This window comes from Dipodomys ordii, unplaced genomic scaffold (genome assembly GCF_000151885.1).
Source record: "Dipodomys ordii isolate 6190 unplaced genomic scaffold, Dord_2.0 Scaffold159, whole genome shotgun sequence".
In the NCBI taxonomy this organism is placed as follows: Eukaryota; Metazoa; Chordata; class Mammalia; order Rodentia; family Heteromyidae; genus Dipodomys; species Dipodomys ordii.
The window spans coordinates 1,243,464-1,258,600 of record NW_012267375.1 but is presented as its reverse complement, the minus strand read 5'-3'; the positions used below and the strand labels follow the sequence as shown (position 1 = coordinate 1,258,600).

Sequence of the window (15,137 nt, the reverse complement as noted above, 5' to 3'; positions counted from 1 at the left end):
TCCTGAGTAGCTAGGATTACAGGCGTGAGCCACCAGCGCCCGGCAACCATGGTCTTCTTGATCTCAGCATGTAACAGAGATAACATGCATATGCCATTGTACTCAGTGATTGGTTGACATAGGGTCTCACAAACCTTACTGCCTGGGCTGGCCTATACTAAGCACAGTCTTCTTGTTCTCAGCTTCTCGGGTACCTAGGATTGCAGGCAGGAGACACTGCTGAACTTCCCCAGAACAAGTTCTTCTGCTTCCAAAATTAATGCTTTTCTTAAATTATCAGAGAATGTAAAATAAAGGTTAGGATTTTCCTGCCTATCCCTTGAAGATGGTTTTTGCTGGTCAATGTGCAGTCACTGCCCACCTCTAGTGGTAGAAGAGTTGCCAGCAGGCCTGGCCAGGGTGTCCTCTGCTTTGTAGAACATGATGAAATTCATAACCCTTATTCCAGCAGGTGGAAATACTATGCTCAGTATCCTGGGTGGAGATTCCTCTCCTCTTTTCCTCCTCTGCCCTCTTCTGCAGTCTCAGGGCAGCATTGGTGTCAGTCATTCCATGTGTGGCTGTTCAGTGTCTTGGGCTTCAGATATTGACCTTCGGTGGTTTCACAGCACTGGCAGCAGTGGGTACCAAGGCCTTGCCTTCCCTCCTGTCTGGTTTGTGCTTTCACCAAGGGTTCTGGCGTTGTGGTTGGGCTGTGGTTGGGCTCCCCAGCTGATACCTCTTTGTGGGCTCTTTGTGGTCTGGGTAGCTGTGTCGAGCTGAATCGGTCTGCATTCCTGGAGCCAGAGGGATTATTCAAGGCCCGGAAGTCGGTATTTATTGCCAAGAAGCTGATGGTGTCTGTTGGGGAAGTGGTAAACGGAGGGCCGCTGCCCCCAGTCCCTCGTCACATCCCTGTGTGCAGCTTCAACTCCCAGAACAAGTACGTTGGAGAGAGCCTGGCCGCCGAGCTGCCTGTCAGTCCTCAGAGAGCCTGTGTGGATGTCGTAGGTGAGTGAAGCTGTACTGAAATTTCCTGAAGGACATCTGTCTTCCTTTGGGACCTAGAGACACGACTGTTAACTTGGTAGTTGGTGTTTCTCACTTTGGACTTGAGACTTCTAAGCCCCTTCTCTGGGCTTGCTGATGTGACCGTGTGAAGCACAGGGTGTCCCAGGTCGTTCTCTGAGGGTTCCCTGGTGATCTCCGACGGTGAGCCAGCCCTGAGGGCTGATAAGCCTGTGTGGAGGTGGCAGAGCCCATTGCCCTGCCGGCATCTGCAGCGACGTCTGCTCCTGTCTTTCCAGGTGGCAGAGGAGAGGACTGTGAGGCAGAGCTGACCGTGCCGCTCCCTGGGCTCCTCACACAGCCTCCTCCTGGCCCCGTACATTGCCTTGCCTCTCTGCCTCACGCCCCATCACCGACTGCAGCCCTGGCAGCCAGCCTCTTCCAGCCCTCCACACAGCCCGAGCTAATGCCTCCAAAGCCCACACCCATGTATTCTGATGCGGTAAGGAATCTTCTAGATCAGGGTTCTGAGAAGTCCATTGTGTGTGTGTCCATGGTTACCATTGCTCATTGTGCGGCCACTGTGTTGCTTGGTCTCAGGAAAGGAGTCAGGCAGAATGTAGGTATGGGGATGAGTGCTTCTGTGGAACTTTGCGGGCCCTGGCTTGTCTGTTGTGACTGATGTGAGCTCCTGCTCCTTCAAGAGTGGACGGCTGGACCTGTGGGGGCCCAGATCAGGTGGAGAACGCAGCGGTGTCACCCTGCCCTCCGGCTCTGAGCACTGACCTTCTTGGGATTGGGGAGTTGTGTGGAAGAGCATATAGAGTGGCCACAGAATGGAGAAAATGGATAGGTGGTGTTGAGGCCGTCCTGCTGGCTGTCCATCCAGAAAGGAGAAGGCCCTTGCCACTGCTCAGAGGAGACTTTCTTGGAGCAGGGTGGCAGGGCCTACATGTTGTGCAGGACCGCACACCTCGTCAGGAGGACTTGGTCGCTTGTGCATAAGAGGTCCCTTCTAAGACCTGGGTCTTGGGCAGAGCGCTGATGCAACTGCTCTCTTTGCTGGTCTTTCCGTAGGACCTGGCAGAGGTAGTGGATGAGCTCATCCAGGAGGCTCTTCAGAATGACTGCGAGGAAGTTGGTGCCGCGGGGGCGGCCTACGCAACTGCAGCTCTGGGGTAGGTCTCGGTGGAGGCACCTGCCTTGCCTCTGGTGATGCCTCTGTCCCTAGACCCACAGTGTGTGCACCTCCTCGTGAGCTAACTACCAGCTCTATTCCTGTGTGGGCATGTTTATTTCTAACCCATTACATTACATTACATTAGCATGTAATTTTCATTTGCAAACATTTCCATTCATGCTGGGCATTGCTGGCTCATGACTGTAATCCTAGCTGCTCAGGAGGCTGACATCTGAGGATTGCAATTCAAAGCCTCCAGACAAGGAAGGTCTGTGGAACTCTTTAACCACCGGAAAGCAGGAGCTGTAGCTCAAGTGATAGAGTAGAAGCCTTGAGCAAAAAAAGCTCAGAGATGGCACCTAAGCCTTAAATTTAAGCAATACGACCAGCACCAAAATTAAAAAAAAATAATTAAAAAGCAGCATTCTTTTTAATAAGATTTATAAATTACAAATCCTTTTCTTTGGTCAATACCAGAGCTAGAACTTGGGGGCCTCATAATTGCTGTGTTCTACTACTAGATCATGCCTCCAGCCCAGCTTTTTGCTGGTTATTTTGGAGATGGACTCTCATAGGCATTTCTGCTTTGACTGGCATTGAATGACGATGCTCTAGAGATTAACTTCCTGATCAGGGAGGGTTACAGGTGTGAGCCATTGGTGCCAAGCACTTTTTAATTTTCTTATAGTACTGGGGTTTGAACTCAGTGTCATGTTTGCTAGTTGAGTGCTCTACCACTTTAATCATTCCTCAGTGATGTGTTCCTTCATGTTATTTGTGATAGGGTCGCACTTGTTACCTGGTCGTGAATGTGGTCTGCCTACTTGAGACCATGTGCTGTTGCTGGGTTCAGAGGTGTAGACCACAGCGTTGAGCTTCCCTCCGTAGAGTCTCCTGGCCTTTTCTGCTAGGCCTGGCTTGGAATTTTGATCTTCCTAACCTCAGCTCTCAGTGTAACTTGGAAAAGTGTGCATCAGTGCATCTACCTATGGGTTGGGCAGTAGGGGGGGTCTTGCAAACTTCTCTGCCTGGATTGGTCTAGAACCTTAATCATCCTGAATTAAGCCTCCATGTAGCTAAGATAGCAGCCTTGAACATTTAAAATTTTTATTCTGTTTCATTTTGTTTGGTTTGAGTCAGGATGTCACTATGTGGCACAGGCTGGCTTTGAACTCCAAATCTTCCTGTCTGAGTACTCTTGTGAGGAATGGTATTACAGGTGATTTTCTCCAAGGCATTTTGATCTCTGTCTCTGTCTCTGTCTCTCTCTCTCTCTCTCTCTGTGTCTGTATGTGTCTGTGTGTGTATATCTGTATGTGTCTGTATGTGTGTGGTGTGCGTGGGTGCCGATACTGGGGCTTGAACTCAGGACTCAAGGCCTGGCCTCTGTCCCTGAACTTTTCCCCCTCCTCCCCCCACTTAAAAAAAGTTGTATTGAGATATAATTCACATCTTGAGCTTCTTTTACTCAAGGCTACTGCTTTACCACTTTAGCCACAGCTCCACTTCTGGCTTTTTTGGTAGTTATTGGAGATAAAGAGCCTCACATGCCGGGCACTGGTGGCTCACAACTGTAACTCTAGCTACCCAGGAGGCTGAGATCTGGGGTTCTCCAATTAATCCACCAGATAACTGGAAGAGGTGCAGTGGCTCAAAATGGTAGAGCACTAGCCCGAGTGAAAGAGCCTAGGGCCTGAGTCTCATAAACTTTTCTGCTTCAGTTTGTGATCCTCAGATCTCAGCCTCTTGAGCAGCTAGGATTACAGGTGTGAGTCACTGGCGTGTGGCATGGACATTTACTTTTGTGCGAAAAGGTACAGTGCCAGTACCCTTCCCAGAACTAGGCAGGCACAGCAGGCAGGGCCGTCTTCTGGGTCTCTATCCCAACTCAAATTGCCCCTCATCCTCGTCAAGGAGTCAGGCTGTCATTCTAAATGCAGTTTGGGAAATACAAAGACGTTAGGGAGGGGTCTAGTCTATAATTCTTCTCAAAGGTTTGCATTTTTTCCCTCGTAGCTGGCTGGGAAAGGGCTGGGGATGGGTTCAGACATTACAGCTAGAAGAGGGTGGTGAAGTCAATGGAAAGTTCCTGCTCCAGGGGGTCTAACTGTTGACAAGATTCATACCCTGACATGACTGGCTGTTACAAGCAGCACATTTTGTAGTTACAGTTTATTCTTTAACTTCATTGACACAAGATTCATATTTCTATTATGGCTGGCTTGTTACAAACAGTACAGATAATAATAGTTACAATTGAAGTAAAATAACAAATTATGCTGGGCGCTGGTGGCTTACCCCTGTAATCCTAGCTACTCAGGAGGCTGAGATCTGAGGATTGCAGTTCAAAGCCAGACCAGGCAGGAAAGTCCATGAGACTCTTATCTCCAGTTAACCACCAGAAAACCAGAAGTGGCTCTGTGAACTTCTGGGCCTGGGCACCGTCCCTCTGCTCTTCAGGCCAAGGCTAGCACTCTACCACTTGTGCCACAGCGCCACGTCTGGCTTTTTCTTTTCTTTTTTTTTTTGGGTCTGGTCGTGGGGCCTGAACTCTGGGCCTGGGCGCTGTCCTTCAGCTCTTCAGCTCAAGGCTAGCGCTCTACCACTTGAGCTACAGCGCCACTTCTGGCTTTTTTTCTTTTTGCTTATGTGGTGCTGAGTAATCGAACCCAGGGCCTCAGTCATGCAAGGCAAGTGCTCTACCACTGAGCCACCTTCCCAGCCACTTCTGGCTTTTTCTGCTTATGTGGTGCTGAGGAATCGAACCCAGGGCCTCATGCATTCGAGGCAGGCACTCTACCATTGAGCCACCTTCCCAGCCCCAGAGCTCAGCTTCCTGAGTAGCTAAGATTACAGGCATGAGCTACCAATGCCTGGCTATTTCCTCTTTTTTTAAAAAAAAAACAAAAAAAAAACCCCAGAACATTTGTTGTATGGCTAATCTTTTAAATTTTCAAGATGAACTGGATGCTCTTGGGTTTAGGTGTTGTTCCTTCATGGAATCCACGCCTGAATCTGCCTCATCTGACCTGTCCGGTAGTATTTTGTCTCTTAGCCTTGGCACTCCAGTTGCAGGGTACCCACATTGCCACACGTCGATTTCTGAAGGTGGTAGGCCTTAGGACCGCAGCAGCAGCACATCTTGTGCGTCTGTCTTACTGTAATGCTTCCCAAAGGATGGGGTTCTCTTCGTCATCTGGCCTCTGCCGCTGAGACCAAAGAGTTCTTTCCTCTTTTGTAGTTTGGATGGGTCTTCTTCTCACTCAGTTGTTGTGGCTGTAACTTCTAGTAATATGTTCAACACAATTGAGAAAAGTGGATATCGTTGTCTTGTTCCTGATTGAAAAAAGCTTTCAGTTTTACCACTGAATGTGATGTGAACATGAGCATTTCATACATGGCCTTTTATTGTTTTTATATTGAAATGTGGGTGAGTTTTGCTAGCCATTCATTCTCAATCAGTTGAGATGATTATATGCACGTGTTTTCATTTTACTCTGTTAATGTGGTTGTATTACATTTGTTGGTTTCAAACGTTAAACTCTCCTTGCATTCCAGGAACAAATCTCACTTGGTAATAGTGTATGATGGCTTTCTTCCTTCTTTGTCTGTCTAGTGTTTCTAATGCAGCCATGGAGGATTTGTTAACAGCTACAACTGCGGGCATTTTGAGACATGTTGCAGCTGAAGAAGTGGCTCAGGAGAGGCAGCGAAGAGAGGAGGAGGACCGGCGGGCTGAAGAGGAAAGGTGACTGTGTCCTCCATTCAGCGGGACACAGAGAGGAGAGAAACAGTCTTGGCCCAGCACCCTACCATGTCTCCGGCACCGCTGTGAGATCCCTGCAAGCTTGCTCAGTACCCATAGTGGAGTGGAGGTCCCATAGCGGAGTGGAGTGTGGGCCCCTTAGCCCAGTAGCACAGGCAGGGGAGGGTCAGGGTTAGGGTCATGGTGGCCTGCTGACTCAGTACCCTTCATCTCCATCTGCACAGCTAAGGCATTTTTATAGTTTATATTAAGGCGTTACATTTGTGGATTTTATACCCATAGGTTGAAACAGGAAAGAGAGCTGGTATTAACTCAGCTAAGCCAGGGCCTGGCTGCAGAACTGACAGAGCTCATGGTGACAGAGTGTGTGTGGGAAGTCTGTGCCGAGGAGTTGAAGTGAGTCAAGAGCTGGTATCTCATGGGGGGTGGGGGGGGGAAAGCCTGGGGGGCAGGGGGGTGGTGGTAGAAGGCACTGTGGCCAAGCTGGTGCAATTCAGAATAGTCTGCACTTAAGTTTGGCAAGGAGCATGCCTTTGGAGTAGCCAAGTGATAGCCTGCTGTTCCTGTGCTCCAGAAGGTGGCCTTCTGTGGTGAACCCAGAGCGGGTCTGTCTCTCAGTGTTGTCAGACTTGTTTCATATGTTAGAGGGATTCCTCAAGGTTTGTTGAGTTTTAGTTTTAGTCCTTTGGTTTTTTTGGCTCTGGTACTGGGACTGGAACCCAGAGCCTCTTGCTTAGCCTTTTCCCTCCGTGCTAACACTACCACTTGACCACTTGAGCCATCCCTCCAGTTCCAGTTTTTTATTGGTTAGAAATGAGTCTGCCCACGGATGGCTTCAAACTGAGTTCCTCACGTTTTAGCCTCTTGACTAGCTAGGATTGTAAGTGATCACAGGTGCTTGCTTTTCTTCAGGCTTTTTTTTTTTCTGGTGTGTGTCAGTTGTGGGGCTTGAACTCTCTGGCCTTGGGCACTGTTCCTGTGCTCTTCAGCTCAAGGCCAGCGCTCTACCGCTTTTTCCGGTTTTCTAGTGGTTTATTGGGGGTAAGAGTCTCACAGACTTTCCTGCCCAGTCTGGCTTTAAACCATGATCCTCAGATCTCAGCTTCCTGAGTAGCTAGGATTACAGGCTTACTTAAGAACCTTAATAATGGGGTGGGAAGGTAGCTCAGTGGTAGAGCGCTTGCCTTGCAAGCATGAGGCCCTGGGTTCGATTCCTCAGCACCACATAAGCAAAAAGAAAAAAAAAACGGAAGTGGTGCTGTGGCTCAAGTGGTAGAGCGCTAGCCTTGAGCTGAAGAGCTGAGAGACAGTGCCCAGGTCCAGAGTTCAGGTCTCACGACTGGACCAAAAAAAAAAACAACAAAAAACACAAAAAAAGAACCTTAATAATAATAAGTCCTAGTTCTGAAGGGAAATCGGTCCTTGTATGTAACTGCCCAGAGATAGCATGAAGGTGGGGGCCAGTGTATATCTCACTCAGTTCAGGCGAGGAGCCTGTCCACAGCAGTGTATCTGCAGCTATTTGTGTGTGTGTGTGTGTGTGTGTCTGTCTGTCTGTGTGTGTGTGTCTGTCCTGAGGCTTGAACTCAGTGCCTGGGAACTGAGCTCTTTTTGCTCCAGGCTCTACCACTTGAGCCACAGCTCCATTTCCAGTTTTCTGGTGTTTAATTGGAGATACCAGACTTTCCTGCTTTGAACTGTAATACTCAGATCTCAGCCTCCTGAGAAGCTAGGATTATAGGCATGAGCCACCAGTGCCTGGCTTATTTCTTTAGTTTTATGAGACATTTCACAGAAATGATAGCAATATGTCTCTTCTTAATCCCCGGAAGGTTAGGAGTCAGGCAAAGCCCAGGGCTTGCCTCCATCAAGGAAAGACTGAAGCATGGCTCAGTACGTGTTTCTAGCACCTGAGGAGGTGGACAGACATTTATCTCGTCCATTTAAGCTACTTAGATTTTCTGATTAAAAATTTGGTCGTGTTCTTTGTGTTTTCTTGTTGATATCCTTAGCCACAGGCATCCATCTTTATTTGAGCCATTCTAATTATAAATGCCAGATAATTCTAATGAACTTTTTCAGTTGTCTCAATATTCATTTAAAAGCTTAAGATTCCAACTATGTATTAGGATAAAGGTTTCTCTTCTCTCTCCTTTTTTTTTCTTTTTTTTGGGTCCGGTCATGGAGCCTGAACTCTGTGTCTGGGCGCTATCCCTCAGCTCTTCAGCTCAAGGCTAGCACTCTATCACTTGAGCCACAGCGCCACTTCCGGTTTTTTTTTTCTTTTTGCTTATGTGGTGCTGAGGAATCGAACCCAGGGCCTCATGCATGCAAGGCAAGCGCTCTACCACTGAGCCACCTTCCCAGCCCCATCTCCTCTCTTCTTTCTTTGGAAGGGAGTCATACCCTGTTCCTGTTGCCTAATCTGACCTCTAATTCCTGGGTTCAAGTGATCCTCTTGCCATAGTCTCCTGAGCTCTGGGGCTGTAGGCATGCTCCTCGGAGTGTGGTCGGGTGAAATACTTAATTTCTGATGACTGTTAACTGATGTTCTATACCACTTTTGTCCTTTTTCTCCATTTCTTTCTAGGTGTCTTTACTGTTGTTGTTGTTGTTGTGGGGCGCTGTCCCTCAGCTCTTCAGCTCAAGGCTAGCGCTCTACCACTTGAGCAATTGTACCACTTCGCTGTCTTTACTTTTAAGTTAAAAATCGTACTAAAGTTTCTCTCGCAGTGGAAATGTAATGTATTTCCATATTAAGGACATAGACGTTTTTTTCCCCTGGGGATCAAATTCAGTGAGTTGCACATACTGTTCAGGAACTCTTCCACCAAGCTGCACCCTTAATCCAAGACTCAGGCACTTTGAGAGCAGGCCCTTTATGTCCGGTTGCTGGAGCAGCATCTCTCATACTGCTTGCCCGTTTTCCCAGGGTTGCAATGGAGACAGATAAGAGAGTCCGAATGGTGCGGTGCTGTGAAGATGTCTGTGCCCACCTGGTGGACTTGTTTCTTGCTGAAGTAATTTTCCAGATTGCTAAGGAGACACTCCAGGAACTTCAGTGCTTTTGCAAGTATCTACAGAGGTGAGTCTTGCATTCCTACAGATAGAAACCTACACATAGTTCCTACAGATAGGTAAGTCTTTCACCAAGTTTAATATGCATCAGCCATCAGTTCCTTTAGTCAATGATAAAAGGATACCCCAACATTTTATAGCAGCAGATAACTTTAGTGGATTCCATGCTAATTTCAGAGAACATATATCATGTGTTCCTCAGCAGTCACATGCAGGGAATAAGCAAGGAACTTGATTGAGAAGGACTGGCTCTTCTGCATTTTAATGAATATTTATAGTGCTGTTATCAGATGCACTAGACAGGAAGATGTTTGTCAGTGAGGCAGCTGGCCTCTGGTATGCTAGTGACTGACTGTTTAGAATCCTGAGAATTGGGAATTGCAGTTTGGAGCCAGGCTGGGCAGATAAATCAGTAAAACTTTTTTTTTTTTGGTCAGTCGTGGGACTTGAACTCTGGGCCTGAATGCTGTCCCTCAGCTCTTCAGTCAAGGCAAGCGCTCTACCATTTGAGCCACAATACCACTTCTGGTTTTCAGGTGATTAATTGGATATAAGAATGTCATGGAAAGCTGGGCGCTGATGGCTCACACCTATAATCCTAGCTATTCCGGAGGCTGAGATCTGAGGATCGTGGTTTAAAGCCAGCCCTGGCAGGAAAGTCTGTGAGACTCCTATCTCCAATAAACCATTCAGAAAACCAGAAGTGGCACTGTAGCTCAGGTGGTAGAGCTGTAGCCTTGAGCTGAAGAGCTCAAGAACAGTGCCCAGGCCTAGAGTTCAAGCCCCACAACCGACAAAAAAAAAACAAAACCAAAAAGTCATGGACTTTCCTTCCTGGGCTGGCTTTGAACTGCAATCCTCAGATCTCAGCCTCCTGAGTAGTTAGGATTACAGGTGTGAGCCACCAGTGCCCAGCTAGTAAAACTCTTTATTTCCAGTTAATGAGTATAAAAGATGGAAGTGTAAGCATGGCTCATGGTAGATCACCTGACATGAGTGAAAAAGCTGAGCAAGAGTTCAAGCCCTAGTACCAGCACAAAATAAAACACATCATGGCTTCATGCATCAACATAGATGAATTTCAACAATATAAATAGAGGTGTTCTTTGACTTAGAATGGGGGCTGCTTTTTAATAAACATGTTGTAACTTACAGATATTTTAAGTTGAAAATCTACTAAATTCATCTAACCTATCCAACATAGAGTATTGTAGAGGATTGGTTGTTTACCATTGTGATTTCATGCTGACTAGGAATTGCAGATTGCTGTTTAATAAAGTCTCTCAGTATATATATATATATATAATTTTTGTTGTTGTTGTTGTTGAACATGGGGCTTGAATTCAGGGCCTGGGCACTGCCTCTGAACTTTTGTGCTCAAAACTAGTACTGTACCATTTTGGACAAAGCTTTACTTCTGGTTTACTGATGGTTAGTTGGAGATAGGAGTCTCACAGGCTTCTTGTCCAGGCTGGCTTCAAACTGCAATCCTCAGATCTCAGCCTTCTAAGTAAAAGCTAGGATCACAGGCATGAGCCACTGAAACCTAACAATCTTTTTGAAACTTAAAAGATTATTGTACAATATATCCCTACTCTATGAAGTCAAAATTTGAAGTTCCATTCTTAGTGGATTTGTATCACTTTGACACTATCATGAAACTGAAAAGCTGTTTAAGTTGAACTATCGTGTCTGAGGTCTGTCCATAATGGGAAAAAATGCAATTTATAGGTATATGTAAATATACATTGTGTGTGTGTGTGTAAAATGTATATTCAAACTAAATAGTTTTGTCATATTTTGTTGCTGTTGTTGGTTATGGGGCTTGAACTCTGGGCCTGAGCAATGTCCCTCAGCTCTTCAGCTCAAGGCGAGCGCTCTACCACTTGAGCCACAGAACCACTTCTGGTTTTCTGGTGTTTTATTGGAGATAAGAGTTTCATGGCCTTTCTGCCCAGGCTGGCTTTGAACCAAGGTCTCCAGATTTCACCCTCCTGAGTAGCTAGGATTACAGGTGTGAGCCACTGGCACCCAGCTGTCTCAGATTTACATATAGTAATATACTTTAAAGGAAAGAAGGAAAATAATAAACATAAAGAGCATAGGAGTGACCTTAGGAGCAAGAGTTAACAATCATATCTCAGAAGGGTGAAAGTACATGATTGTTTATTATTGAATTATTCTGATTTATTTTTTATGTCTGTTTTGTGGGGGGTTCATTTCATAGAAGAAGTTTACATAAGTGATAATGTCCTTGACAGTAGCAGTATTATCAAAGGGTATACAATGAAGGAGGTGAGTCTCCCTTTCAGATCAGGCCTTGTCTATTCCTCAGAAACAGCTGCTTTTAAACCCTTCCAGAAACTTCTTGTTCTCTGTTTGTGAGATTGTCAGCAAAGGATCTACCCTGTGTGTTTAAGCCATTCCTTACTCCACCTGGTGGAAGGTGTAGTTAGGCCTGAGCACTGTAGCACATCAGGCTCTCCATTGTGAATGCACCCCGTAGACGACGTGTGGTGCCCTCACTAGGCAGTGCTGCTGTGACCTCTCAGGCCCAAGCCTGACGTGTTTAGACAAGGAAATGCCATTGGGATGGAGGGCTCCCCGCTGATGTGTGTGGGTCACGCCATTCCTGGATCTGTTGCCAAGTCAGCATTCAGAGGCCACTCAGTGTTAGCTCTTAAATTCATTCTTGTTTGCTATCATGCTTACATTGAATTTTGATTTGTTTCTCAGTACTGGAAAAGAGCTAAACAGATTGTCAAAAAATATATCTTCTCAGTTATGGTATTGAGTTGTGTTTGTATTGTGTGTGTACATGTGTGCATGCACACAGGTGCTAAACCTTGAACTCAGGGACTGGGTGCTGTCCCCGAGCCACACTTGAGCCACAGCTCTACTGTTAGCTTTCTGGTGGTTAATTGTAAATAAGGAGTCTTCTGGACTTCCTTGCCCAGGCTGGATTCAGACTTCAAACCTCAGATCTCAGACTCCTGAGTAACTAGGCCAGAGACACTGACTATGTTTGTTTTATTTTTAACCTTAAATATGCCCAGTGACAATTTGTTGTGTCTTCTAGGTGGAGGGAAGCCGTTGCTGCACGGAAGAAACTCAGGCGCCAGATGCGGGCCTTTCCTGCGGCACCCTGCTGTGTGGATGTGAACGACCCCTTGCAGGCTCTGGCGCCCAGTGCAGAGCGCCCTATTGCGGGACAGAACCTGGCCAAGGGCCTGCTGGATCTGGGTCATGCAGGAAGAGTGGGCATCTCCTGTACCAGGTCGGTGCCCAGCCATGCCTCCTCAGAGCCTCAGCTTCAGGGGCTGGGCTAAGGCGTGTCGCTGTGGGTGGGGATGATGGAATCAGGAAGTGAGGACACGCTGTCATTCCTACAGTGGCAGGGATATGACTTGCCTCACCTTTGGGAAAAGGGGATCTGATTTCATACCACTTCCATTTTGAAAGTCTGGTGGCAGACTGACTCAGAATTACCTGTTCTCCTCCCAGTCTTCCCAGGTTAAGTATACACTGCGCTATCCTCGTGAGGGAGGCTGGAAGTCCATTCTGACTCCCTGCTTCCAGACAGTCTGCTTCTGTAACGCTTCACTCCTGCCCTGTCTCAGGTGCTGGTAGTTCATCCACCAAGGTTTCTATCCATGAGGTCCTCTATGCTCCTGCGATTCTCCCCGAGCATGTTTGGCCGTCTAGTGGTGACTAGGGAGCTTGGCCTTTCTCATCAGGCCCGGTGTCGGGGTCCTTCCCTCTGTGCCACCTTGTCCCTCCGTGGGCAGGCAGCATAAAGGTCCCCGCCAGGCATGCCATGCTAGGGCCAACATAGAACGTTCTCTCTGAGCATCATCTCCCTGAGTACAGGTTTCCTCTGACTCTTGGCTGTTCCTGCATCTCTAAATGGGTGACAGTCTAGCTCTTGGAGGGCCTTCTGTGAGCCCCATGGTTGGCGTGCTTTCTCTGCGCTCCTCCCCCTCCTGCTCAGTTTCTTCTGCCATTCACGTCCCCTACCCCCAGCTTCCTCAGCCCACCCTCTACCTCCTGTTCTTCCTTCTTCCCATCCCTGGCGACCTCGCTTTCTGTCTTCCAGTTCTGTCCTCTGGTTCATCAGCAGCTAGACTTCTCCCAGTGTTTGAGACTTTGAGACTCTATCCATTTGGAGCACAGCCCCTGAACCTAATCCTTGGTGTTCCCTTCCTTGCTAGAAAGATACCTGTCACATCCTAAACTGGGTTTACCTCCTATCAGACCTGTAGCTACAGCCTCAGGCTGTGCCTGGTGGGAAAGGCATGACCAGATCTTGCCAGTGTTTGTCCAGTATCTGCCCACAGCAGAGGTCTTCAGACATCCATGGGTGCTTTGGCTGTTAATGTCCCCATGTTACTCCCATGGGTGCCTTGGCTGTTAACGTCCCCATGTTACTCCCTAGGTCTTCATGCCATGCACCCAACTCAACCCATGGCTCTTCCCAAACATGCCAGGGCTGGTGGAAAGCACTACGTGACCAGTATAATGAGAACCTATGACTCCTGCCTTCCCTGCTGTAGGTTCCCTCAGCACTGATAAGTCCTGCAAGCCAGGCCTGTCAGAATGGAGACTTTCTATGAGAGTATATTTGAGAAGGGTAGGGCATTAATCTGTATTGTTGGATCTCCCGTGGCCAGCACTCAGTAGGAGTGATATTTTTGTGTTCATAGACATTTGTGGAACAAAGGTGTTCTTCAGTCTACTTATTTTTGTGCTGGAACTGGGGCTTGAATTCAGGGCCTCATGCTCTTACTTGTCCTTTTTACTTGAGGCTGACACTCTACCACTAGAGCCACCTCCCCTCTACTTCTAGCTTTCTTCTGATTAATTGGAGATAAGTCTCCCAGATTTGTCTGTCTGGGTTGGCCTTCTAAATAGCTAGAATAGCACTTGGCTTTCCCATCAATCTTGTTTCTTTATCAGAAGATGTTTTCTCCTTTTCTCCATCAGGGGTACTAGCCAAGTACCTTTCCCTCAGAAACGTCAATAGGTACCTTTCAGCTCTGCCTGTGGACTTGATGTCTTCCCCTTTCTTTGTAGGTTGAGACGGCTCAGAAATGAGACAGCTCACCAGATGAAGGTTCAGCACTTCCACCAGCAGCTGCGTAGGTCTGTTAGCCCTGCCCATGCGCTGCTTCTGCCTGGGCACGTGCACACTGGCTTACCCTGCATCTTCTTTCCAGTAATGCAGCCTGGGCGCCTCTGGACCTGCCGTCCTTCCTGGCTGAGCACCTCCCTGTGACCCAGGAGCAAGTGTTCTGGAAACTAGTGCTAGTGTTACCTGATGGAGAAGAGCAGTCTCCAGGGAGTCCTGGCAGGTAAAGGAGGACTTCTCTCTGAGTGTAAACACTTCTTCAAGGGTCTGGGGCAGGCTGAGCCATGGCTGGGCCTTGGTGTGGGTATTCTACTTGTCCTTAAACGTGCGGTCTGTTTTGTGCATGCTGTGAGGTTGGCTCTTTAGAAAGGGCCTTTTGTTTTCTTGCAGTGCTAGGTATTGAACTGATATGATGATAGCCTTGGGCATTCTGGGCAAGGGCACTACCACTGAATCACCCCCAGCCCTGAGGTTGACACTTCAATCCACTTTCACTGTTATTCCATACACTCAGCAGTAATCCTAGTTTGGAGCATGTAAGTTGTTATTTAAGCCATGCTAAGGCATTCTGATTAGAATCTACTTCTTTTTTTTGGTTGGAGACCAGAACTTGAACTTAGTACCTGACACTTTTGCTGATTTCCTAGCACTCTACCAACCAAGCCAACTCCTCTACTTCATTTTTTACTCTTAGGTAGTTTATAGTTTTTATTCTGTGTAGTTCCATTTTACTTTAGAAAAAACTTTTAGTGCTAACAAAAATTTTCTCGGTGCTGTCCGTGCTCAAGGTGAGCATTCTGCCACTTTGAGCCACAGCACCCCTTCAGTTTTCTGGTGGTTAATTGGAGATGAGAGTCTCATGGACATTACTGCCTAGACTGGCTTTGAACCACCATCCTCAGATCTCAGCCTCTTTAGTAGCTTGGATGACAGGTGTGAGCCACTGGTGCCTGGAGAGAGAGAGAGAGAGAGAGAGAGAGAGAGAGAGAGAGAGAGAG

The 15,137-nt window shown here is 47.4% G+C and overlaps 1 protein-coding gene across 1 annotated transcript in view; it reads left to right on the top strand.

Moving 5' to 3' along the window:
- The window catches only part of Mcm3ap (minichromosome maintenance complex component 3 associated protein), a 48,607-nt gene that overhangs the window by 16,893 nt on the left and 16,577 nt on the right, over positions 1–15,137 (top strand). The window contains exons 11-19 of the mRNA XM_013032927.1: positions 749–990; positions 1,287–1,489; positions 2,065–2,165; positions 5,784–5,915; positions 6,216–6,329; positions 8,866–9,018; positions 12,091–12,288; positions 14,085–14,153; positions 14,228–14,362. Coding sequence (XP_012888381.1) covers positions 749–990; positions 1,287–1,489; positions 2,065–2,165; positions 5,784–5,915; positions 6,216–6,329; positions 8,866–9,018; positions 12,091–12,288; positions 14,085–14,153; positions 14,228–14,362 — 1,347 coding nt within the window. The remainder of the gene's footprint in view (positions 1–748; positions 991–1,286; positions 1,490–2,064; positions 2,166–5,783; positions 5,916–6,215; positions 6,330–8,865; positions 9,019–12,090; positions 12,289–14,084; positions 14,154–14,227; positions 14,363–15,137) is intronic.